The sequence below is a fragment of the Oncorhynchus kisutch genome, linkage group LG4, assembly GCF_002021735.2.
Source record: "Oncorhynchus kisutch isolate 150728-3 linkage group LG4, Okis_V2, whole genome shotgun sequence".
Lineage (NCBI taxonomy): Eukaryota > Metazoa > Chordata > Actinopteri > Salmoniformes > Salmonidae > Oncorhynchus > Oncorhynchus kisutch.
In genome coordinates, this window is record NC_034177.2 from 72,161,661 (window position 1) to 72,188,570 (window position 26,910).

Below are 26,910 nucleotides of genomic sequence, written 5' to 3' on the forward strand. Positions count from 1 at the left end.
TCTGTAAATATTTGTATGAACATAACAAGACTCAACAACTGAGACATAAACTGAACAAGTTCCACAGACATGTGACTAACAGAAATGGAATAATGTGTCCCTGAACAAAGGGGGGATCAAAATCAAAAGTAGCAGTCAAAATCTGGTGTGGCCACCAGCTGCATTAAGTACTGCAGTGCATCTCCTCCTCATGGACTGCACCAGATTTGCCAGTTCTTGCTGTGAGATGTTACCTCACTCTTCCACCAAGGCACCTGCAAGTTCCCGGACATTTCTTGGGGGAACGGCCCTAGCCCTAACCCTCCGATCCAACAGATCCTAGACGTGCTCAATGGGATTGAGATCCGGGCACTTCGCTGGCAATGGTAGAACACTGATATTCCTGTCTAAAGGAAATAAAGGAAATCACGCTCAGAATGAGCAGTATGGCTGGTGGCAATGACAACAAGCTCATTCCGATGATGCTGTGACATACCGCCCCAGACCATGACGGACCCTCCACCTCCAAATCAATCTCGCTCCAGAGAACAGGCCTCGATGTAACGCGCATTTCTACGATAAATGTGAATCCGACCATCACCCCTGGCGAGACAAAACCATGACTCGTCATTGAAGAGCACTTTTTGCCAGTCCTGTCTGGTCCAGCAACGGTGGGTTTGTGCCCATAGGCGATGTTGTTGCCGGTGATGTCTGGTGAGGACCTACCTTACAACAGGCCTACAAGCCCTGAGTCCAGCCTCTCTCAGCCTATTGCGGACAGTCTGAGCACTGACGGAGGGATTGCACGTTCCTGGTGTAACTTGGGGAGTTGTTGTTGCCATCCTGTACCTGTACCGTAGGTGTGATGTTCGGATGTACCGATCCTGTGCAGGTATTGTTACACGTGATCTGCCACTGCGAGGATGATCAGCTGTACGTCCTGTCTCCCTGTAGCACTGTCTTAGGTGTCTCACAGTACAGACATTGCAATGTATTGCCCTGGCCACATCTGCAGTCCTCATGCCTCCTTGCAGCATGTCTAAGGCACGTTCACGCAGATGAGCAGGGTGTTTTTCAGAGTCAGTAGAAAGGCCTCTTTAGTGTCCTAAGTTTTCATAACTGTGACCTTAATTGCCTACCGTCTGTAAGCTGTTAGTGTCTTAGCGACCGTTCCAAAGGTGCATGTTCATTAATTGTTTATGGTTAATTGAACAGGCATGGGAAACAGTGTTAAAACCCTTTACAATGAAGATCTGTGAAGTTATTCGGATTTTTACAAATTATTTTTGAAATACAGGGTCCTGAAAAAGGGACGTTTCTTTTTTTGCTGAGTTTAAATGAGATGGGTGATTAGCCATGTTCTGTTATAATCTCCACCCGGCACAGCCAGAAAAGGACTGGTTCTTCTCTAGGTTTCTTCCTAGGTTCTGGCCTTTCTAGGAAGTCTTTGCCAAGGGAAATTTGATAGTGACCATTTTACAGTTCCTACGACTTCCACAGGATGTCACCAGTCTTCGGAATTGGGTTGAAGTTAATCATTGGTGAAACGAAGAAGAGGCACATCCTGGAACAACGTTACACTGTTGATAGTTACGCAAGAGGGAAAATGGTGCATGTTTTGTTCACTTTCTCTATCGAATACAGATTGCCGCGTCTACAATTTGATCGATTATTAACGTTTAAAATTACCTAAAGTTGTATTACAAAAGTAGTTTGAAATATTTTGGCAAAGTTTATAGGCAACTTTTGAAATGTTTTGTAATGACGTTGTGTTTTGGAAAGCTGTTTTTTTCCAGATCAAACCTGCTTTATAAATGGCCATTTTGGGTATACATGGACGGAATTAATCGAAAAAAAATGACCATTTGTGATGTTTATGGGACATATTGGAGTGCTAACAAAGAAGCTTGTCAAAGGTAATGCATGTTTTATATTTTATTTCAGCGTTTTGTGTAGCGCCGGCTATGCTAATTATTTTGTTTACAACTCGTTCAGTTGTTTCAGGGGGGTGCATGCTATCAGATAATAGCTTCTCATGCTTTCGCCGAAAGGCCATTTTAAAATCTGACATGTTGGCTGGATTCACAACGAGTTTAGCTTTAATTGAGTACCCTGCATGTGTGATTTAATGAAAGTTTGAGTTTTATCGCATTTTATTTGAATTTGGCGCTATGCATTTCCCCACGCTATTGACCACTTGAGATGCTAGCGTCTCCCCTATCCATTTAAGCCACCTGCAAATTTCTGTACTGAATGAAATATTACCACTACATTTTCAAAATGACAAAGCAAAAACAGGTTTTTAGACAGAAAAAAACCAGAAATACCTTATTTACATAAGTATTCAGACCCTTTGCTATGAGACTCGAAATTGAGCTCAGGTGCATCCTGTTTACATTGATCATCCTTGAGATGAGTCCACCTGTGGTCCACCTGTGGTAAATTCAATTGATTGGACATGATTTGGAAAGGCACACACCTGTCTATATAAGGTCCCACAGTTGACAATGCATGTCAGAGCAAAAACCAAGCCATGAGGTTGAAGGAATTGTCCGTAGAGCTCCGAGACAGGATTGTGTCGAGGCACAGATCTGGGGAAGGGTACCAAAACATTTCTGCAGATTTGAAGGTCCCCAGGAATACGGTGGCCTCCATCGTTCTTAAATGGAAGAAGTTTGGAACCACCAAGGCTCTTCCTAGAGCTGGCCAAACTGAGTAATGACTATTTGACCAAGAAGGAGAGTGATGGAGTGCTGCAGCAGATGACCTGGCTTCCACAATCAGTCAACCTTCAATTGAGATGGTTTGGGATGAGTTGGACTGCAGAGGGAAGGAAAAGCAGCCAACAAGTGCTCAGAATATGTGGGAATTCCTTCAAGACTAGTTGAGGGAATGCCAAGAGTGTGCAAAGCTGTCATCAAGGCAAAAGGTGGTAACTTTTTGAAGAATCTAAAATATATTTGTTTAACACATTTGTGGTTACTACATGACTCCATATGTGTTATTTCTTAGTTTTGAGGTCTTCAGTACTATTCTACAATGTAGAAAATAGTACAAATAAAGAAAAACCCTTGAATGAATAGGTGTGTCCAAACTTTTGACTGATTTTCTCTCTCTCTCTCTCTCTCTCTCTCTCTCTCTCTCTCTCTCTCTCGCTCTCTCTCTCTCTCTCTTTCTCTCTCTCTCTCTCGCTCTCTCTCTCTCATATATACTAAACGTTAGGAAAATCCTCCTAATATTGAGTTGCAACCCCCCTTTTGCCCTCTGAACAGCCTCAATTCGTCGGAGAATGGAGGTGTCGAAAGTGTTCCACAGGGATACTGGCCCATGTTGACTCCAATGCTTCCCACAGTTGCGTCAAATTGGCTGGATGTCCTTTGGGTGGTGGACCATTCTTGATACACACAGGAAACTGATGTGCGTGAAAACCCCAGCAGTGTTGCAGTTCTTGACACAAACAGGTGCATCTGGCACCTACTATCATACCCCTTTAAAAGGCACTTCAATATTTGTGTCTTGCGCATTCACCCTTCAAATGGCACAGATTCACAATCCATATCTCAATTGTCTCAAGGCTTAAAAATCCTTATTTAATCTGTCTCCTCCTCCTCTTCATCTACATTGATTGTTAAAACGGTCAGCTTCAGTTGGCTGATTATAGCTGTCCCTTCAAGTTAGTTCTAGTCGGTCAACTTAGTCTCCTATTCAGACGACCTCCAGTTTTGTTAATTTCTTATTGGTCAAGGTCACGCTAAAAACGTATCACTACATGTAGTTCAGCCTATCAATAGCCTTGGTTCCCAGGACTTCAGATTCAGTTAGTCTATGACCCCAGCATGCTGTGTGGTCAGAAACGTGCTTTCCCTATCCTGATGAGCTCTTCAACAGTTTCCCTCCTGCTGAACTTTTCCTCCTGTGGACTGTATACCTGTATGTCTGATGTTTATTGTGTGTGCATCTGTGTCATATTAAGTGGAGCTACGTTTTTTGGTCTATTGTGCATAATTACTGTGTGTTGAGTTGTTAACTAGTTGTTAGCTAGCTCGTGCTCCCGCTAGCGTCAGCACTACCGTTAGCATTTTGCATTTGAATGCATGAACATTTTGTTCTATCTGCCACCATTGTCGCAACCCCTATTACCAGCCTGTTCAACCTCTCTTTCATCTCGTCTGAGATCCCCAAGGATTGGAAAGCTGCCGCAGTCATCCCCCTCTTCAAAGGGGGAGACACCCTGGACCCAAACTGTTACAGACCTATATCCATCCTGCCCTGCCTATCTAAGGTCTTCGAAAGCCAAGTCAACAAACAGGTCACTGACCATCTCGAATCCCACCGTACCTTCTCCGCTGTGCAATCTGGTTTCCGAGCCGGTCATGGGTGCACCTCAGCCACACTCAAGGTACTAAACGATATCATAACCGCCATCGATAAAAGACAGTACTGTGCAGCCGTCTTCATCGACCTTGCCAAGGCTTTCGACTCTGTCAATCACCATATTCTTATCGGCAGACTCAGTAGCCTCGGTTTTTCGGATGACTGCCTTGCCTGGTTCACCAATTACTTTGCAGACAGAGTTCAGTGTGTCAAATCGGAGGGCATGCTGTCCGGTCCTCTGGCAGTCTCTATGGGGGTGCCACAGGGTTCAATTCTCGGGCCGACTCTTTTCTCTGTGTATATCAATGATGTTGCTCTTGCTGCAGGCGATTCCCTGATCCACCTCTACGCAGACGACACCATTCTATATACTTTCGGCCCGTCTTTGGACACTGTGCTATCTAACCTCCAAACAAGCTTCAATGCCATACAACACTCCTTCCGTGGCCTCCAACTGCTCTTAAACGCTAGTAAAACCAAATGCATGCTTTTCAACCGGTCGCTGCCTGCACCTGCATGCCCGACTAGCATCACCACCCTGGATGGTTCCGACCTAGAATATGTGGACGTCTATAAGTACCTAGGTGTCTGGCTAGACTGCAAACTCTCCTTCCAGACTCATATCAAACATCTCCAATCGAAAATCAAATCAAGAGTCGGCTTTCTATTCCGCAACAAAGCCTCCTTCACTCAAGCCGCCAAGCTTACCCTAGTAAAACTGACTATCCTACCGATCCTCGACTTCGGCGATGTCATCTACAAAATGGCTTCCAACACTCTACTCAGCAAACTGGATGCAGTCTATCACAGTGCCATCCGTTTTGTCACTAAAGCACCTTATACCACCCACCACTGCGACTTGTATGCTCTAGTCGGCTGGCCCTCGCTACATATTCGTCGCCAGACCCACTGGCTCCAGGTCATCTACAAGTCTATGCTAGGTAAAGCTCCGCCTTATCTCAGCTCACTGGTCACGATGGCAACACCCATCCGTAGCACGCGCTCCAGCAGGTGTATCTCACTGATCATCCCTAAAGCCAACACCTCATTTGGCCGCCTTTCGTTCCAGTACTCTGCTGCCTGTGACTGGAACGAATTGCAAAAATCGCTGAAGTTGGAGACTTTTATCTCCCTCACCAACTTCAAACATCAGCTATCTGAGCAGCTAACCGATCGCTGCAGCTGTACATAGTCTATTGGTAAATAGCCCACCCTTTTCACCTACCTCATCCCCATACTGTTTTTATTTATTTACCTTTCTGCTCTTCTGCACACCTATATCTCTACCAGTACATGACCATCTGATCATTTATCACTCCAGTGTTAATCTGCAAAATTGTAATTATTTGCCTACCTCCTCATGCCTTTTGCACAGATTGTACATAGACCCCCCCTTTGTTTTCTACTGTGTTATTGACTTGTTAATTGTTTACTCCATGTGTAACTCTTTGTTGTATGCTCACACTGCTATGCTTTGTCTTGGCCAGGTCGCAGTTGCAAATGAGAACTTGTTCTCAACTAGCCTACCTGGTTAAATAAAGGTTAAATAAAAAAAATAAAAAAATGACTGTTAGCGATTAGCCGTTTATTTATACTACTAATTTATGGTGTTAGGCAAATTTCTATTGTACTGTATATAGTGGTTGCTACAGGCCTTAAGTCAGCACCTAAGGTTTCTTATTACATTCATGGTTCAATTCTCCCCAACCCTACCCCTATTTTTCACTGATTGAAATGGATTTAACAAGTGACATCAGTAAGGGATCATTGCTTTCACCTGGTCAGTCTATGTTCTTAATGTTTTGTATACTAAGAAAATAAAACAAAAATATAAATATTTGAATGAGTTACAGTTCATAAAAGGAAATCATTGAATTTTAATTAATTAATTAGGCACTAATCCATGGATTTCACATGACTGGGAATACAGATATGCATCTGGTCACAGATACCTTAAAAAAATAGGTAGGGGCGTGGATGAGAAAATCTGTCAGTGTCTGGTGTGACCACCATTTGCCTCATGCAGCACAACACATCTCCTTCACATAGATCAGGCTGTTGATTGTGGCCTTGTGAAATGTTGTCCCACTCCTTTTCAATGGCTGTTCAAAGTTGCTAGATATTGGTGGGAACTGGAACATGCTGTCTTACATGTCAATCCAGAGCATCCCAAACATGCTCAATGGGTGACATGTCTGCTGAGTATGCAGGCCATGGAAGAACACAGACATGATCATCTTCCAGGAATTGTGTACAGATCCTTGCGACATGGGGCTGTGCATTATCATGCTGAAACATGAGGTGATGGCGGTAGATAAATGGCACGACAACGGGCCTCATGTTTCATTGAAATTGCCATCGATAAAATGCAACTGAGTTCACTGTCTATAGTTTATGCCTGCACATTCAATAACCGCACCGCCATCATGGGGCACTCTGTTCACAACGTTGACATCAGCAAACCGCTCACCGACACGACGCCATACACATGGTCTGTGGTTGTAAGGCTGGTTGGACATACTGACATTTTTTTTTAAATGATGTTCGAGGCGGCTTATGGTAGAGAAACTAACATTCAATTCTCTGGCAACAACTCTGGTGGACATTTCTGCAGTCAGCATGCCAATTGCACGCCCCCTCAAAACATCTGTAGCGTTGTGTTGTGTGCACATTTTAGAGTGGCTTTTTATTGTCCCCAGCACAAGGTGCACCTGTGTAATGATCATGCTGTTTAATCAGCTTCTTGATTTGCCACACCTGTCAGGTGGATGGATTATCTGGGCAAAGGAGAAATGCTCACTAACAGGGATGTAACCAAATTTGGGCACCAAATTTGAGAGAAATACGCTTTTTGTGCGTATGGAACATTCCTGGGATCTTTTATTTTAGCTCATGAAACAACACTTTACATGTTACATTATATTTTCTTTCTGTGTGTACTTTCTATTCAATTTCTTTCTGATTATTTCATTAAAGTTGGCCTTGGGAAAGCAGGAAAAGCAACAACATTTTTTATCAGTGTTGTGATATCAAAACTGTTCAAAAGGGTAAGAAACTGTTGCTCACTGGATTCATAACAGGATAGTAGTAATACAAGTATTGTCATGTCAAAGTACTATTTCCAACCCACCTTTGGAAATGTGTACTTAGGCAGCTTCATGGGGAAGAAAGCATTTCTTTTGTATGACACATAATGGACAGGCCGGCCACCCATTGGTACCTAGAGAAACACATTTATTACAGTAAATCACTGTAAATTGGGCTGACAGACTACTAATTATGTAACAGTCTTAGTTTTACGTTTTTATACCATTCTCTGTTGGTTTATGGTCATTATTCCTTACAAGGTTACATTAAGATAGTATTTCACACAGCAGTTTTAGTGCCTTTTTATTACCTCAGAAACATTCAAAATTCCCACCTGAATGAATACATACTGGTCCTGAACCACCAGGGAATCCGGGCTGATAAACCCAGGGAAAGGCCTGCCTTTGTTGGCCTCTGTGCAGTTCTGCAGCTTACATGTTATATACTGGGATCCTATAACAGAAGTTAAATAATTGCTACAATGTAACAGGAGAAAAGAAGTGCTCTGTGACTATTCAATCAGAGACTAGCATTTAATGTCATTGATAGTAGAAAGCAGAAGAGCAGGGAGGCCAATTTCTATTTCCACTATTAACAGAGATGGAATGTGTCCCTCTGTGTTAGCTCTAGCCAAATGAGCCATTCTCCTCAGGGACAAGACATTAACACTGGAGCCCTTATGGAACAGTCATTCTAAACACTCCGTCCAACTTAAGAGCCCAGTCAGACCAACTGTCCCTTAGTAAATTAATAAACTTAATTGTAAAGTAGCGAGTGTGTCTAGATGCAGCCAATTTGCATGGGTGAGAGTTATGTGTACTTGAAGATCAGTTTCCTCTCTACATGATGACTATTGTATAAAAGAGGACGGCTTAGGGCTTTGCACCCCCTTGTAAGTAAATACTGATGCTACCGCTGTTTATTATCTATACATAGTCACTTTACCCCTACCTATATGTACAAATGACCTCAACTAACCTGTACCCCCACACATTGGCTCAGTACCGGTACCGCCTGTATATAGCCTCGTTATTTTATTATGTTACTTCATATTTTATTTTTTACTTTAGTTCATTTGTAAATATTGTCTTACCTCCATTTCTTGAACTGCATTGTTGGTTACAGGCTTGTAAGTAAGCATTTCACGGTAAGGTTTACACCTGTTGTATTCGGTGCATGTGACAAATACATTTTGATTTAATTTGATAAGTATAAGTGTAAATATAGATAAGCGTGTTTTATGCTTTGTTTTTTTGGTATTCTATTCCCTTCTGAAAACAATAGTAACAGCTGCAGTATTCCAAACTCATTTTGTGTTAAGTTCCCTCCTGTCTGTTTGAAATACGATGGTTATAGGTAAGGTCTCTGCAATTTTGCACCCTGTAAAGGCTGTTTCGCAGATGGAATATGTCACTTGTGTGTGTAAATGATCCCTAGATTCCCAATAATAAAATCCCTGAATGTGATGTCCTAGATGTGATGATGACTCACGTCTGTCAGAAACACTTGTCTCCAAGTGAATCATTCCTGGTTCTTTGTCCAAACCCAGTTTTGACCTGTGGGGAGAGGAGAGACAACTGAGGAACATTGCAAGTCAGAACATCTTTTCAAATATGATATGTGCATTATATGGTAAATACCTTATGTTTGGATTTATAATAGTATCAGTTAATTTATGATAGAATCTCAACATTTTCATCAATGACATGTACATTTAGCTCATGAGCTAGATATGATCGGTTCATTGAAGAGCATAGGTGTGCCTAAATAAATAATCAGTTCAACAAGATGAAGAAAGGCAAGCTGACATCAAACTGTATGGGAAACATGAATAATCATTCTGTTGGTTCTCATCTATTCCAAAAGGATCCTGTGAACAAAAACAGTACTTCACAGTCATAAAAAAGTGAGAGACAGAGAAATGAATCAAAAACAGAACTCAGAACAGAGATATGAATTTACAAATGTCAACCCCTCTGTTCAATCACGCTAGTTCTACCTTTCTATTAAAACGTCAGCTTCCTTGAGAGGACAAAGTCATGTCGGAAGACATTTGAAGGATGACAATATTTGGGATTTCCATTTTGATTCAATTAAATTATAATAGGGAACCTAGCTGCTTGAAATGGGCGAAAAAAGAACAGCAACAACAAAAAAATCCCGTAAACATTGCCCCATCAATCACTTGGCCTGTGGGGTAATTCAGAGGGAAGATGCCTCGGAGCCATTTCATGCTTTTTCAATTGAGCCTCAACTGGGAGGCAGCGGTTAAGTGCGGAGTGACAAGAGTGACCACTTGTTGTATAAATAGCAGCTATTGTGGAAGAAAATGGGTTCCTTCTCATTTTCTATACTGTGTCAGTGTCTGAGCCATAATAAAAGAGGTCCCATCCTGCTTCCCTCAGCACTCTGTAATTGCCTTGCTGCTCCATCTATTTTAATGGACTTTCTGTCAAACACTTCATCCTCTTCTATTGGAGAACAGCAGTCCCATGTTCTTAAACAGGTTCCTTATATGTTCCTCTATCACTGTGGACTGTATGGACTACATGCTTGCATTGTGTGATCTATAAGGCTTGTTAACAGGTTGATGGTGTAAATCTGCCGAGGCGAGTCTACTGTTAACAGTAGATAAACTGCAGTTATGTGGAGCAGCAAAACATATGAAAAGTCAAATGAACTGAAGATATGAGCTGTATTTTCTCCTTGCTGAAATATGCATGCCCTACCTGAATGTAATATTCATACCACAAACAAAACAGATATATGTTTGGTAGGAGGGTGTACACCTTTGTTTGCCTCAGAGAGGACAGTTTTATAATTGATGGCAATAATAGCAGGATCATAGAAGTTGTAAACAACAAAGAAATATAGAATAGATACGTAAACCCAAGCCATCTAAAGTAAACCTCTAAATCAAATATTTAATCAATAATATAAAAAGGAGCGCATCCCGGGTGGCGCAGCGGTCTAAGGCACTGCATCGCAGTACTAGCTGTGCCACAAGAGATCCTGGTTTGAGTCCAGGCTCTGTCGCAGCCGGCCGCGACCGGGAGACCCATGGGGCGGCGCACAATTGGCCCGCCGTCATCCGGGTTAGGGGAGGGATTGGCCAGCAGGGATGTTCTTGTCCCATCGCGCACTAGCGACTCCTGTGGCGGACTGGGTGCAATGCACACTGACACGTCGCCAGGTGTACAGTGTTTCCTCCGACACATTGGTGCGGCTGGCTTCCGGGTGTCAAGAAGCAGTGCGGCTTGGCTGGGTTGTGTTTCGGAGGACGGACGGCTCTCAACCTTCGCCTCTCCCAAGTCCATACGGGAGTTGCAGCGATGGAACAAGACTATAACTACCAATTGGAAAACTCTTTATTTTTTTTTATTTTTTTTTTATGAATAGAATTGAATGCAACAATTTTCTAAATAATCCATACAGTACAACCTGTACAAAAACCTCCATGCAAACTGGTATCAATCCATCGTATACCTGTAACTAATTAAAATGCTAATGTGTTACTCAATATTCAATCTAGCTCTACTCTGGTATCAACTCCATCAGGAAATCTTAGGGCAAATATATGAACTGTTCAAAACAAGAGACCAATAATGACTTTACTTCGATGATACATTGCTTCCACTGCATCTTTCTTTGGCTCCTGTCTTGGGCTAAAAAGCACCTGATCATCATTTGTTCCCAAGTGATACAGTTTGTGAAAAAAGTTTTTGTCAAATTTTGGCCCAATATTAGTAAATGTGAAATATGACCTAATTCATGTATTTTAATTGACTCATCCACTTTAAGAGATGACATTGTCCTAATGGCATTATTTATCAAAATGTTAAAAGCTGCCCGATCACCCAATAAGTATTGATCTCCCTTGCCCCCTTGTAAATATAAATGATTTAGTGATTACACATATTCATAGTATCGTTATCTGGCAACAGGGACTACTGCATTAAGATACTGTATGTCATGGCAAATAATGTAGATTAGTGACAAGTACTAAATACAGTATTTCTTAAGCACAACTGTTGGACCTTAATAAAAGAGTGTAAGAATATCTATTTCAACTATTCATGTGTTCATCAGGACCATAATTGTACATACTATATGCCATGTATTGAGTTCAACTCAGGTACCGGCAGGAGACTAAATTCAATACGACAATTCTGATAGGCTATCAGTTCAGAATACTGTCAGTAGAGGAAAGACTGGTACTTTTTATGAAATTGTAGTACTACTACTTGAAGAATGTGTCCAAAGATGGTGGAAAAGACTCATTTATACTCTCACCAGTAAAATCTGTTGGGGACCACACTGTCATGTACGAGCTGCCATCTTCTTCCAAATTCAACAGAGACGTAGAGCTGAAAGAAAAGAACATCCCAGAGTTTGAGAAAATCTGGAGAGAAAAAAATGTAATAATATTCCAGAGTTCAAACTAAGACTTAAAACAAAGAAAATGTCAGACCTGGAGAATTCTCTTTCCCTCTATTTTAGGGACTGTCATGTAAGTCTAATGGAGGCCCATACAAAATGTTAATTATATTGACATTTTTTTTCTCCCCCTTTTTGCACTTTGTTTGAATGTTTCTGTTGAGTGCTGTACAGTTGAAGCTTTAAAGAAGATTTGAAAATAGTACTTTATATTTGAAATACACTTTCAAAGAGTTTTTATTATGACAAGCTCGTTTGGATCAGCTTCTCCCAGTGGTACCTCTCTACCTCCGTAGGATTTGTTCCTAATTGACAGCGACACACTTAACCATCAGTATAATCCCTTTGCATTATGCTATTGAGCTCCCTCTTTTAGCAGAGTAGGGCTGTTATCCAAGCTCTCGAAAGACATGTCATCCATCCTGTTATAACAGTCAACTCTTTTCAGAGTTCAGCCTAATTCATAATGATAAGACTTTTACATCATCTGAGAGCACATCGCACATAAGGAACTATTTTACAATACAATCATTTTCTACAGTGCTATTGCACTGTACAATACAGCAAACAACTAAATGTATATACAGATAGAAAGAGGTGCTTTCCCCTCTGGGAGAAAGTGATGCTAATGCAAGAACAAGCATACATGTAGAGCATACAGCTACCATTGAAGTAAACATCTTGTTAAAGTCAATAGACTCCCTGACATTAACAAGACCCTTGGCTCAATCAATCAATTTGTGTGTGTGCTTTCTCCCCCGTCCTCACTCCTCAGTTCTAATTGACAGGAGTCTCTTACCTTCTGGTCGTGGCTGTAAGCCAGGATCCAGTCCTCCTGCTCGGGGTGGAAGAGGAGGCTGAGGATGTCGAAGGCTAAGTGGTACCTCTGATAGGATGCGCCCTCGTCAAAGCTAATGAGCAGGCTGCTCTCCACCTCCGGGTCGGTCAGTAACATGATCTGAGATGAGAGAGGACAGGTCAGGAGAGGAGAGGAGGGAGAGTTATCCTCCTGCTTTGACAGCATCCACAAGGCATTAGGTGTGCTGTCTGTTAGGTCTGCTGTATATTCTGAGGGTGAAGACCATTTTATATAAACGGAGATGATATTAGTAGTAATTCAAATAAAAATGCTGCCACACAAGAGAGTATGAATAAGATTGATATTATCTTTAAAATCTAACAGGCATGTATGTATGTGTTTTATAAATCACAACATTTAGCAAAGATAATTTTTTATTCTCCATTCATGTTCGTAATGATTCAACTTGATAATTCTACTATTGTTAAGAGTTTTTAGGACATGACAGATATGGTTATGGTAAGGTACATGTATGAGTACGTACCTTTCGTTTGTTATTCGGACTCACGTACAAGTAGCTTAGTATGGTTTTTGGCCCAACCTTTTCATCAAGTTTCTCATACCTGGTTCCATAGTCTGTTGACCTAGAATTCAATTAGGGGATTAACTAAATGAGTTATTCTACTGTTAAATCGTGAGTCTGAGAGCACAGAGCAATATCAATAATAATACCTATGGTTCAGTACAGTGACGGTATCATTAGGCTTTCGCAGGCAAGCAGAACATTGGAACTGGAACGATGCAATTTGCTAGTTTAATGGAGAATTGTTCAATTATAATAATAAACATGGATATATGTATGACAGACTACACAAGGGAATTATATGATTTGTAGTTCATCTAAAACATGTGTCCTAAAACATTGACACCACAATATACATTACAAATGTCTACCCTGCTTCTCGCTAATATTCAAAACCAAGCTTGAAAACAACTGTGTTGGAGTTGGAGACAGTTACGTAATGATATTAGAAAAGCTACTCCAGAAGCAATGTGTATTTCACATTGCCATCTGGTATATTCTGGATGTCAGAAATATTTCAAGTTTAACCCTCCTGTTGTGTTTGTTTCATGTTCATTTATTCTGTGTTCCCAGTCCAAAATGACTGCCCCATTATAGCTCATTATAAATCCATAATAATACATATAGTATCACCTAATGTTGTGTTAGATCTTTTTATCAACTTAAATTCTTGTGAACATTACAAGTTCTGAACTTCTATTTGCTATTTATGGCCTGTAGGCCTCACTGAGCTCATACAACTTGTTTTTGAGTTTTAAAAAAAGCATAATGTATGGATTATTTTGACTATAACAAATACTGAGATGAAACATATTGTGTTATTTATCACAGACTACTTTGTGTCAAAGTTTAACAAGGACTCTCTCCTCCTCACCAGTGTCATGATCAAAGATATGATCAATACATACTGCTTTATCTTGGCCAGGTCGCAATTGTAAATGAGAACTTGTTCTCAACTTGCCTACCTGGTTAAATAAAGTTGAAATAAAAATAAATAAATACATTATATCGTTTGGTCATTGTGCTGCCACAGAATGAATTGTGATCAAGGCCTCAAAAAAGCTTTATATACCAGAGCTGCAAGAAAAAGTATTTATATTATTGAAACAATGTCGCGATTGTTTGTGAGAATGCCAACAGGTGTGGTTCCCGTGGGGGAAAGATTCTATTGGGGAAAGGTTCCCGTGGGGGTTGCCATGGAAGCCAAGAAGGGGAGTGAGGTGTGTGTGTGTGCTCAAACACACATGCATGTGAGGGTCTGGGAGAGGAAGTGTGTCCATCTGATGAATGGGCATGTGCCTGAACTCAATTTTATACACTAATTGTAGCCTCGCCCATTCATTTCTAATGACTGGTCATTTTTGACTGGGAACAACACAGGTGTACAAAAGTTAAATAAAACACCCAAAATTGAATGAAAATCATCAAAATGTTCAGATGCTCTGTGTGGACAAAGTCATGGAACCTTATGACAATCAGATTAAATGAACTACATTTTTCAGAGAGAAAACTTGTAAATTGGTCCAATTCGATCAGAACACAGCAGAAGGGTTAATATGTTACATTCAGGAACATACAGTACAACACTAGTTTGCAATATTTGAACACAATGTTCCCAGTGTACTGTCTCTGTTTCTTATCTCCCTGCTTCCCAGTCTCTTATACACTTGTATAACCAACATGCAACATTCAAATGGGCCATTCGTTTTTCCTAAGCATGTGATAGGCAATCTCTCGGGCCCATGGTCACATGATCAAGAGCAACTCTTGGTCCTGAACATGAACACCAAAGCCAGACCGAGATTAATTGAACCACTCCTTACCTCCATAGAGAGCTCTCTGTGACACTGCCAAGGCTGAAGTCAAAGTACTTAGTCAGCATTAGAATCACCTACAAAACAGAACAAAGTTCCCATCTCAGCGTACAGTTTTAGAAAATACTAGTAATAGACAACCCTCTGTTAAGGTGCATCATTTCATCTGGCACTATGGTGGCACTTGAAGTAATGAGTGAATGGGCACACACTGTTTAAATCCACGTTGTTTCCACATTATTTCAATGAAATTACATTGCCCCAACATGGAATAAACGTTGAATTGACATCTGTGCCCAGTGGGGAGTTGCCTATTTTGCATTCTTTCCCTATTGAGGTGGTAAATAAGCCTAAAATACAAAATAAGGGAGAAAATAAACTTACAAATGTTGTTATTTTTATCATTGGAAGCGGTTTGAGCAGGATGGCCTTAGGAAGTGTGTATCATACATTTTTACAACAGCAGCTAGCAACACATCAGCCTTAATATGGACGCTTGTGTCAACAGCCATACACATAAACAAATCCCAAACAAACTTCTGAGGACTTGTCAAGGCATAATTTTGCATGAGGATGGTGCATCTTCTGTACGAAGGTAAATCAGGGAAAATGCGCTATGTTGTGCTTTTTTAGGGCTCAGCGTGTTTCTTCCATGGCAAACACTACCAACGGTGGTCTATAAATAAATGAATAAATAAGTAAACAATGCATCTATCGTTCATCCTAGGCACAGCAAGGCTCTCCTCGTAAATATCATGGACATCATTTTTGAGGAGATCGTAAAGAACCCCATTGTTATATGGATGTTATACAAGCCTTTACTTAATAGGTATTAAGACACATAAATTGCGAGGCGTCACGTAAATTGTTCCAGATGTTAACGCATGGCTCTCTGTGGACAGGTCTATTTTCCCCATTGTAATTGGAAAGGAGAAACTATTTTCCTATTCAGCGTTTGTTTGAACCTAAATCAAAGTCTGTGTATCACTTCATTAAAATTATATCAGCCAATGTTAACGGATTGATATGTCTCTTTCCTCCCGCACTAGATACTTGAAGACAATATGGAAAAATGCCATTTGAAAACATGCTAAATTATGCAACGGTCTCAATGGTTCACTGCATAAGAAACCAGTGTAAAGGTCTTCTACTCCTTGGAGATGACCTATCTTCTGGGACCATTTTTCTTCCCAATTGTACCCATTTATTTTCTTTGTTATTTGGCCTTTTAGTTGATACAATGAACCAAGAAATATGGTTCTTTTCATGAAAACGTGTATATATTGTGGTTGGCAAAAGTGTAGTGAGGAATAATCTCAGTGTCTTGTAAACACGGAAGAAATATAGAACCCTGCGGATTGGGAAGTAGAGATTAATGGTCTACCAATAACATGGCCTTTATAACTTCCAAAAGTCCCAATCTGTTGGACATTGTCATACACAATAAAATGACCTAGAGCAGTTTGGAAAGTAGAGCCAATTACTTCCCGTCTCCTGGATAGTCATTAATTTAACCATTTACTTGGAGAAGGTCCAGTGGAAGTCTCAAATCATTTGCACCCACTCAAGTGCCAGCTGTAAAACTAGAGGTGTTAGGCTAGTTGAAAGTACACACTGAAGCTCTCTAAATGTTGTCAATATTTAATGTACCAGGCATCAATATACATAGATACTTAATTTTGGAGATTGTTCTGTGTTAAACAGGGGGTATGGGCTGGGTGCTTACTTGCTATCTTACTGTAGCCATAAACATTAGTGTTAGAGAGAGTCATGAAGAAACTCTGAACCCCCAAGAGCAATACAAACCTATTAAAATCACCAATGCTCTGAAGCTAAAATGTGTAGATGAGGGATTTGGTTGGGGTAAAGATACATTACAAATTCCTAGATAAAAAAGGGCATGGCAGGAATTATACTTTATCAGTTTTCTAAATAAGTGCACAGATCCATCCCTTCCACGTCTTGACAAAGATGAGATGTTAGAAAGCTTTTAACATGTCGAACACTCATCATGCCATGTTAGCGCCAAATGTCTCCCAAAAAAATAATGTGACATAGGAGAATAAGAAAAATGATTTCCAAGCCCTGTGTAAATCTCAACCGTTGGAGAGTGAATGCATTGGTATGAATCTGATCATTATTGAGGCATGAAAGGGGTTTTATAGTGAATTAAACGAGCTTAGTATGAGGAGATTACCATGGTGGAATGAAGGCATTGTATTAAGACGGTTGGAGGGATAAGGGATAGAGGGTGGAGGTGGGAACTTTCTATTAGTGAAGGATGAGGAGCACCTGAAAGAGACAAATTAAATGCAAGACAGACTATACATTACGATTCATTCCCAGACTCAGTGACTCCCTGATCCAGCCTTATCAGCTTCAGGAATTAAGTTACATCATCAATAAAACTGTCGACATATTTACCCACTGCAATTAAATAGATGGATGACTCCATAAAAGCAATTGTTACCCAAGTAACTGATCAGAATATTAATAGGGTCGTTTTCTATTTGTACCCTATAAATGGAAAAGCACAACTAACACATTACCCTTTTTGGCTTTTAAGAGTTTATCTCACAAACTATTTCCACTACTACAACACTAATGATGCTGATGAAACAAGCCAGCTCAAGTCTCTCCCCTCATGTTAACCCTTACTGTACAGATGTGAATTGTTACACTGCAGTCACAATACAATTTAGTGCTTAATAGCAATTGAGTAGCCACCCGCATTCTTAGAAATGTACAGTACATTTTGGCAAATTAATATAAGATGTAAATTAGCATTTGCAGTCCAACACAATAAGTCTAAAGAATTGTGACAGATTCCCTGGGAGTGGAGCAGGTGTTAACTTTCAAACAGATGTTTCTATTGGTTCATAATGATATTAACATTAAAAGCTAGGAATTTTGAAAGTATAAAGTTTCGTATCATCAGCTATTCACACAGTTATACATTCAAATCTGACTTATTTCCTGTGTTTTACTGGGTGAACCTCCTTTTGTAAGAATAAAATGCATAAACAATCATTTCTGTTTCCAGCTATGTCTGTTGGTACGAGCAAAAGCATGTGAAGCTCAGTGCTCTCAACCATACAACCTCAACATGTATTATTGGCTTGCTTTTGTCTGCCACATCAATTTATATCTCTTTATCCACACAGACATTGTTTCCTGGTAGACCAGATGTTAGCTAGGGCTGGATTGTTTGACGTCAGAGCTATTTGCTCTCCCATGGATAACAGGTCAACTGGATCATGAATTCTAAGGTGACATCACAGTAGTACTGTATATTGCAAAGATAAATGATTTAATGTACTCGCATGACTCTCATAACCACCAGGATTTCCAAAGCATGCCATACCATGACTGCTAAAGGTAAGATTACTCGACAACAGCAGAATACTCTAGATCACGGTCATATCTGCCTCCTCCAACCATATTAGTATCTTCTGACATTCACTACTGTCAACTGTGAGCTTTATCATGAACAAAAAGATATTTGAATATCTGTAAATATGAGAGTAGCTACTCAGGATACAGTAAAACTAGCTGGATATTCAGCACATACATGTAAAACTCCTTCAAACTGGCCTTAACATAAAAAGAAAACATCTACCCTAAACATGTATTACATGTTAAAATAATGTTGCACACCAAAATCCAAATGACCGATCATTACATTTGCAACCACTACAGATGTAGGAGCTTCATTTGAGCCAGTTTGCCACAGCAGGAACATAATCCTGCAGAGACAGGAAATGTGTATTATGTGGATTTTAATGGGCTTTTGTTTTCATGGGGGAAAATCAAGGCTGAATTGTCAAAGTGGAAATTACAGAATTCAGGAGTCTTTTTAAACCTCAAATACACAACAAGTTTTCAATTTCCTACATTGCGGGAAAGTTCTGCAACACGGTGATCAAATTAAAATCCTGCATCTGCAATTGAATATCCATTTTGATCTATGTTTCCCTGAATCTCAGTGAACCATATAATGTTAATTGGGTACCAAGAATATATAGTTAGTCACCATGTTAGGGATACCCTGATGCTATCATACCATTAAGAAAAGCCTAAATTAAAGAGGCATTACAAACACCCCTATGGCAGACATTCTTTTGTTGTTGATTCTTGACGTGATAAATCATCAGAAGCCCCTCACTTCTTCTTTGAATGTATGCTTTTGCCGTAGTAACTCCTTCTTAAAAAGAATGAAGTGCAGCTGTATTCTCCAGCCAGACTATGGCAGCCTGCTGAGCCTAGACACTTCATCGTGCATGAGGGAACTCTGATCAATGCTGGCAAGATTAGACATCGAGTGAGTTTGTTTTCTACCCAGCCCAAAAGTAGCACCCGCTGAGCAGAGGATGCTTTAAAAAAAAACACTTTTAACTCATATAAATGTCTTCTGAAATGTGGATGCTTAAAGATAAAGATGCAGGGTTGTGTGTGTTCTGTTGACAAACTCTAAGCTACTGTACATCACCAGCAATGACATTTGTCTAACTTTGATATAATTCATGCTAATTAGATGCACATTTTGTTAGAGCTGCAACCAAAGCAAATGTCCATGAAATACCTCTGCTATAAATCTACTTTCGTAATTTGTTTTGAGGTTAGGACATGAGCCATGACCATAGACATTAAAACCAGTAGACAGTGATACAGTAGCATCCATGTATTCCTATGGAAAACTCCCGATAGCGCATGAAGCCGGAAGTATTTTAATTTAAAGTAAGCCATAATGCTGAATGGGGCTGAATGGCACCAAAAACATTGTTCAGGATCATGGTGAAAGTGGTAACTAGCAATGGATCATGGTTGATGTAGTCGTTTCCATCCTGCCTGAGAGAGTCAACCTTAAGTCAACCTTAACCTCATAGCTTGCCAGCCTGTGAAAACTCTGTGTCAGCACGTGGTCCTGTGTGACGACAAATGTAGTAGTCAGAATGACTCTTGTATAATGTCCTCAATTTTGCAACCCTACTAGTGACCCTTAGGCGACATGCTGAGGTCTAAAAGCCTGCGTTCCCTCTCTGCAGCACACTCAGTGCAGGACTGAGGTCCAACAGAAGTCTCCAAAATATGAGTCACAGTAAAACATTGAAGATGTCAATTGAACAACTCTGGTGTTGCTAATGTAACGTTGAGACTGGTAGATTGATGTTGCAAGAGAAAAAGCAAGAATGAGTGCTGATGCAGGTTGATCGTGTAATAATGGTGATGACTTATAATAGCTAGTATAAAGAGGATGATGCATCTAATGCAAAGGCGAAAGTAAAGACTGATGGGGAAAAAAAGGTGCAAATGTTGCCCTCGCTTCTGTCAATATAATATCCCATATAACATCCCATTTACACCTTGAAATGTATTTTGGGATCACACCTAATGCCATACCCCTTTTTGAGCGTTGGACCAGTAACTGAAAGGTTGCTGGTTCGAATCCCTGAGCTGACTATGTGAAAAATCTGTCGATGTGCCCTTTAGCAAAGCACCTACTCCTAATTGTTCCTGTAAGTTGCTCTGGATAAGACCGTCTGCTAAATGACTAAAATGTCAAATGTAAGTGACAGCCATCTGTTCGTGATCAGATCTGGTGAACAAGCAAAGGTTGCATAGCCTCCCTTGTATAATGAAGCATTGGTTGTAATATCCACATGACAATTAAGGAAAGTTGATGGGAGGTAGAGTATGATCTCACTCATTCTGTATGATCCTAATCCACTGCTAAATGAAGATGAAAATCATACACATATTAGAACAATAAAGTATGTACAAAAGTATCCAAAATAGAAACAATATAAATGAGATGTGCACTGAATTATATAACACACCCAGGGGGACAACACTGCTTCAGTTCTAGCATCACCTTAAGAAATAGACTGTTCCACTACAAATGCGGTCTTTGAAGAGAAATCCACAATGGTCTGCTGCATTTGATGCCAATCTAATGAGGGATTAACTCCCATTAGCCTGATATTTTGAGGATACAGGTCTGGGTTGCTGTTAAGCATTTCTTTTGACAAATGGATTTGTGAGAAGTGGCATGTAAATAGGCTAACAATGGAAGCTTGAACATGTACAGCAGAGGTAAAATAACAAAAATCACACACTGATCGTGAGTGAGAGTGTGAACGTGTATGTGTGAGAGTGTGAACGTGTGTGTGTGTGTGTGTGTGTGTGTGTGTGTGTGTGTGTGTGTGTGTGTGTGTGTGTGTGTGTGTGTGTGTGTGTGTGTGTGTGTGTGTGTGTGTGTGTGTGTGTGTGTGTGTGTGCGCGTGTGTGTGTGCACATGTGTGTTTCTTATTTCGTCAATCTAGCTCTTCAGCATCCTCTCATTGAACCGCCTGGTGCACTGGTCTGCACTGCCCACTGCTCTCCCAATGCCTCCCAATATTTTCCAAGTGCCAGGATTTACACTAGAGGCCTACACACAACTAATTAATTACATATCAGACCCTTCAGAAGACCATGTCCACCACCTAAAATGAAATTTTAAGAGGCAGAAAACATTATAGGCTAACTGTTATAAATTCAAAATGATTATGCCATGCGCTATAATGCAAGGATGCAATCATCATAGCCAAGTTTCACTTACGCTGCTATTTTGGCCGGACCAATGCACCATGGCTTGGTTATGAGCTGAATCCCCCGTGAGTGCGAATGTAGAACTACTAAGTTTCAACTCATGTTGCCCGGGGTTTGACGCATCTTCACCGTTCCATCCGAATCCGGACCAAGATGTTTTGCTCTCCGCGGTTTGGAAGCTGCGCTTTCGTCGACGGTGAAGGTTCCTCAAACTTGCCCCGGCCTTCTTTATTGATAACTCATGTCGTTTAAGTCTATTTTCTCTTCCAAAACGATTAATTGTATTATGTCTAGTGTTATTGACGGTTACTTTATTGAGGGTGGCAGGTGGCGGCATAGGCCTATCTGTGAGTTTGGAGGTGATGCCCGAGCCACTTTTATGTTGATAGAGCACTTCAGAACTGTCCACGAGCCGACGTTCTTCTAATCCACGGCTGTATGATTTATTTACAAACGGTTGCTCGGATTCAGGGACTGAACTTCTTGCCTCGCCATCACCGGAGACGCGCGCTAAATATTCCGCAACATTGGCTTTTTTACAGCTGCTCTTAAAGGGGTGACAACCTGGTGACTTCTCTGCAACCCCCACAGCTTCATCCTCTGGTCCCTTTCCAAATGGATCAAATCCCACTTTCGAGAGTTCCCGGGGAGCCGGCTTGATAACAGAGAGTTGGCTTGATGGAATGCACCTTATATTTGTTTTTGTCATGTCCAGGGTGGAAGTTAAGGTAAAAAGACACATCCACATAGCAATGAGCCAATGAGGGCAGCAACCGACAGTTGTTTCCATCCCTAGTTTAGGTTAGTCCGATTTGAATTATAACCTGAAGATAATTAGACTACTTTTTAGGGTTTGATTATTATCCGCTGAATCGCTTCGGGAACGGAGGTTGCTACAGTGTGCGAAGAAGCGCTCACAGAAGTAGTGATGCAAACGATGCACCGGAGGAGGAGCTGGCGGTTGGATTCGGTCATGATAGGAGAGAGAATAGCCAGAATCCGACTAGACGTTCATTTGGAGAGAGGAGAAAAGGGAGCTATCCCCTGTACTTTAACATGATAGCAACCCTGATAATAAAGTGGTCTTACTGTTTAGTGGAAGTTCTTCTCTGAATAACATGGAAAATGATACATGGAGTATTATTTCAGTCATATTTTCATTAAGGAGTAGCCTATAAAACATACTGATATATGCTTTGTAAATAATGCCCTCAATAGGACCAATTGATGCACATGAATGATGATGCTGAATGAATGTTGCCCACATTTTCAAAGCAATTTTTGAATTTATTTTTGCACATTTCAGTCTTTGGGACCTTAAATATGTCCATAATGAGTAACACTTTATATTGTCATTAATAAGTCAATAATATACCAATTATAAGGCATGTGTTCATGATTTCGTATTTATTATTAGCCCATTACATTTTCAAACGCAAGTAAGCTATAAAAAACGGGTAAGAGTTATAACATATTATTTATAAGGCATATCTTAATTAACAGTATATCATGTATACATAAAAACGATATTCACATGACATATTAAAAATGCTGTTCAACATCATTCCTCTGATCAATGTCTTTCTTACAAATCCATTAACTAATCATTAGAACGGGTCTCGAACCAGCGGCTGCTGCAACGCAGTTTGCACTACGATGCAGTGTCTTAGACTGTTGCGCCACTGGGGAGGCTCAAGCGAAAAGATTTTAATGGTTATGAATTGTCTTGCACAAAATATCAAAATACTACACAGGACGCTTATCAAATAATTTAATTTAGATGTTAATTGTATTTTTTTTGCTCACAGAAACAATGAGAAAATATAGAAAAATAAATCATGAAATGTTAATTTTATAAAGCAGCCCATAAAGTCATCTGCCAGAGAGTAGCTTCAATCGGCCCGAGCCCCAAGTAATACATTTGGGCGAGATAACTCACACCGGAATCGGGCCGAGCCCCAAGTAATATATACATTTGGGCCAGATAACTCTCACCGGAATTGGCCCGAGCTCAATCCCCGCATCCTAGCAATAAATCCAGACTCGGGCCACATGACGTCGGCCGAGTGTGACTTCTCAGCCGAGTTCACCGACTCAGCTGGAATCAGCTCAGATCCACCATGCTAGCTGGGTAACTTCCTGAAATTCTACACATTTTGCCATGGGGCAAAGAGAACACTTTGCAGTTTTTATAGCTAATCTCATGCTATTATACATGACTTCCCATGAGGCTGAGCAAAACTTTTACTGTTTTCAATTTTATTTCCTGCAATTGTACACATTTTGCCATGGTGTAGAGAGGAAAATGTGCAGTTTTATAGCTAATCTCATTCTATTCTACACATTTTGCCCTGAGGCTGAGAGAACATTTTGCATTTTTAAAGCCAATTAAAGCTGAAGGCACTGGATTATGACCTGTCTTGTTTGCTAAAAGAACAAAGGAAGTAGGCAATGGCATGGTGCATATAGCCATAGAAGCACGGTGACATATGCCTCAATGCAGTCATATTCGTGGTTTATTGGGGGTGTGGCTTTCAGTTGCTTATTTCTGACTACCCATCCCATGGGAGTGAATGCCATTCCATTGCACTGGATTATGACTACAGTATGAATTATATCTGATGGTGTTTGCATGTTTCGGTAAAAAGAAAAATAATGTCCAATTTGGAACACTGACAAGTTGAGAGCATAAATTATTTATTTCTTTGCTCAATCTGATTGAGCTCAGTAGGTGGGTCCAGGCCCACCTAAGAGCCTGAGTTAACTTAGAGCAAAGAGCATCAGATATTCAGCAGAAACATTCACTCAGACAGCGATATGTAGATCATGACTCTGGGACATTATCCTGCTCTCACCGTGACATTTTCTCTGAACCTTCACCTTCGTTATTGCCATCAGGAATTACAGGTTTGAAATATTGCTGTGAAATACAGTGGGGAGCTCTGTTGTGTTGCCATTTCAAAATTGGCCCATGACCTGTTGTCATCTTTGGAAAATGTCCCTTTTGCCAATCTAATTGAGTGTCCAGGGACCTACAACAATGCACTGTCAGCGTACCAACACAGCTAAAATAATGAGCAGGTCAGACTCTAAGAACCTTCATGCTGTGAGTTACAATTGTCGGTGTGGGGTGCTAATATTATAATTTTATCTTCTGGCTGGCATTGGTACTCACCTACATTTCAGTGGGTTGCAATGGAGGTGTGGCCAATCATTTCGCCAGCCTCCTATTCTGGGAAAGTAATACAACATCATTCTCTTTATTAGCAGAATAGTAACGCATGAAGTTGCTGAAAATATGCTAAATTATGGCAATACATTGGCCATAGCATACAGTATATGAAATCCTTCATACTGTGCAATAGGCTTCTTGGATTGAATGCAACATTGGTGAAAACCATTAGAATCCTCACCATGCTAGCTATTTGATTCTATTCCTGGGTAACATTTAGTCAATAGGAGGAGGTTGGTTTTGACTGATGCCTTAGAGAGTCTCTATATTGATCTGTCCTCCCCATCGCTTTGCAGTGAGCCGGGACGTGTTCCTGTTACATGGAGGGGTCAGCAGCACAGGGCCGTCTTTCATTCAGAGCCATTAGCAATGCAGTGTGCACTAGCTCTCTCAATCTGTTTCAGTTATCCTGCATCAGACAAGAAGGAAACCTGCCTAATGCAGATGAATGGTGGATTGGGAATTTCAATCACGATTAGGCCTATGTGTGTATACAAAACACATTTGATCCACTGCTAAAAGTTTTTTTTTATATTACCGGAAATATACCACAGAACATGAATCAGTGTATTGAAGGTTTCACATGTGTTTAAGTATTATTAAATGTACGATAAAAAGTTGTGAAATAATGTAGACTGGCAGTATTTATAGAAGAATACATAACAGGAGATTAAATGTTATGTTCCAAGGACAGTTGAAGGGAACATGAAAAGAAACATGAATTTAACTGCAATCTCGGTTTATCGTGTCATTATCATATATGGGTGTAAGCTTTAATAACTGCTTACATATTGGGCCTACCTGTGGGTGTGCACACACCATGGCAAAATGTATGATTGTCTTTCAAGAAAGAGGATCGCTCTAGCTTTGGCTGGCTTTCTGTCACACACACAGACTGAATACAAACTGCATAATTCTCCCTGACATTGGGGGTAGCATTGAGGAGTTTACCACATCAGTCTCCAGCTTCATTAATAAGTGCATCTACGACGTCATCCCCACAGTGACCGTAAGTACATATCCCAACCAGAAGCAATGGATTACAGGCAATATCTGTACTAAAGGCTAGAGCTGCCGATTTCAAGGAACGGGACACTATTTTATTTATTTATTTCACCTTTATTTTACCAGGTAGGCCAGTTGAGAACAAGTTCTCATTTACAACTGTGACCTGGCCAAGATAAAGTAAAGCAGTACGACAAAAACAACACAGAGTTACACATGGGATAAACAAATGTGCAGTCAATAGCACAGTAGAAAACCTGTATATAGTGTGTGCAAATGGAGTAAGGAGGTAAGGCAATAAATAGGCCATAGTGGCGAAGTAATTACAATTAATCCAGACACCTATAAGAAATCCCGTTTTGGGACCAAACGACAAGCCATCAAACAGGCAAAGCATCAATACAGAACTAAGATGGAGTCCTATTACGTCGGCTCTGATGCTCTTCGGATGTGGCAGGGCTCGCAAACTATCATGAATTACAAAGGGAAACCCAGCCGTGAGCTGCCCAGTGACGCAAACCTACCAGACGAGCTAAATGCCTTCTATGCTTGCTTCGAGGCAAGCAACACAGGACAATGCATGAGAGCACCATCTGTTCCAGACAACTGTGTGATCATTCTCTCCGCAGCCAATGTGAGTAAACACTTTAAACAGGTTAACATTCACAAGGACCGATTACAAGGATGTGTACTCAGAGCATGCGCTGACCAGCTGGCAAGTGTCTCTCCCTGACCCAGTCTGTAATACCTACATGTTTCAAGCAGACCACCATAGTCCCTATGCCCAAGAACATCAAAGTAACCTGTCTAAATGACTATCGCCCCATATTACTCACATCTGTAGCTATGAAATGCTCTTCACACTGGAGCCCCTCAGGGGTGTGTGCTTAGTCCCCTCCTGTACTCCCTGTTCACCCATCACTGCGTGGCTGCACACTACTACAACACCATTATTAAGTTTGCTGATCACCGAAACCGGTGAGACAGCCTACAGGGAGGAGGTCAGAGA

At 40.7% G+C, this 26,910-nt stretch overlaps 1 protein-coding gene across 1 annotated transcript in view; it reads right to left on the reverse strand.

The window, feature by feature from the left end:
• The window catches only part of LOC109888983 (VPS10 domain-containing receptor SorCS1), a 51,056-nt gene extending 28,389 nt beyond the window's left edge, over positions 1-22,667 (reverse strand). Inside the window, exons 1-8 of the mRNA XM_020480128.2 lie at positions 21,675-22,667; positions 15,083-15,150; positions 13,221-13,320; positions 12,677-12,835; positions 11,734-11,807; positions 8,932-8,996; positions 7,775-7,893; positions 7,484-7,573 (exon numbers count right to left, since the gene is read on the reverse strand). Coding sequence (XP_020335717.2) covers positions 7,484-7,573; positions 7,775-7,893; positions 8,932-8,996; positions 11,734-11,807; positions 12,677-12,835; positions 13,221-13,320; positions 15,083-15,150; positions 21,675-22,454 — 1,455 coding nt within the window. The 5' untranslated portion in view covers positions 22,455-22,667. The remainder of the gene's footprint in view (positions 1-7,483; positions 7,574-7,774; positions 7,894-8,931; positions 8,997-11,733; positions 11,808-12,676; positions 12,836-13,220; positions 13,321-15,082; positions 15,151-21,674) is intronic.
• Positions 22,668-26,910: the final 4,243 nt, after the last annotated feature.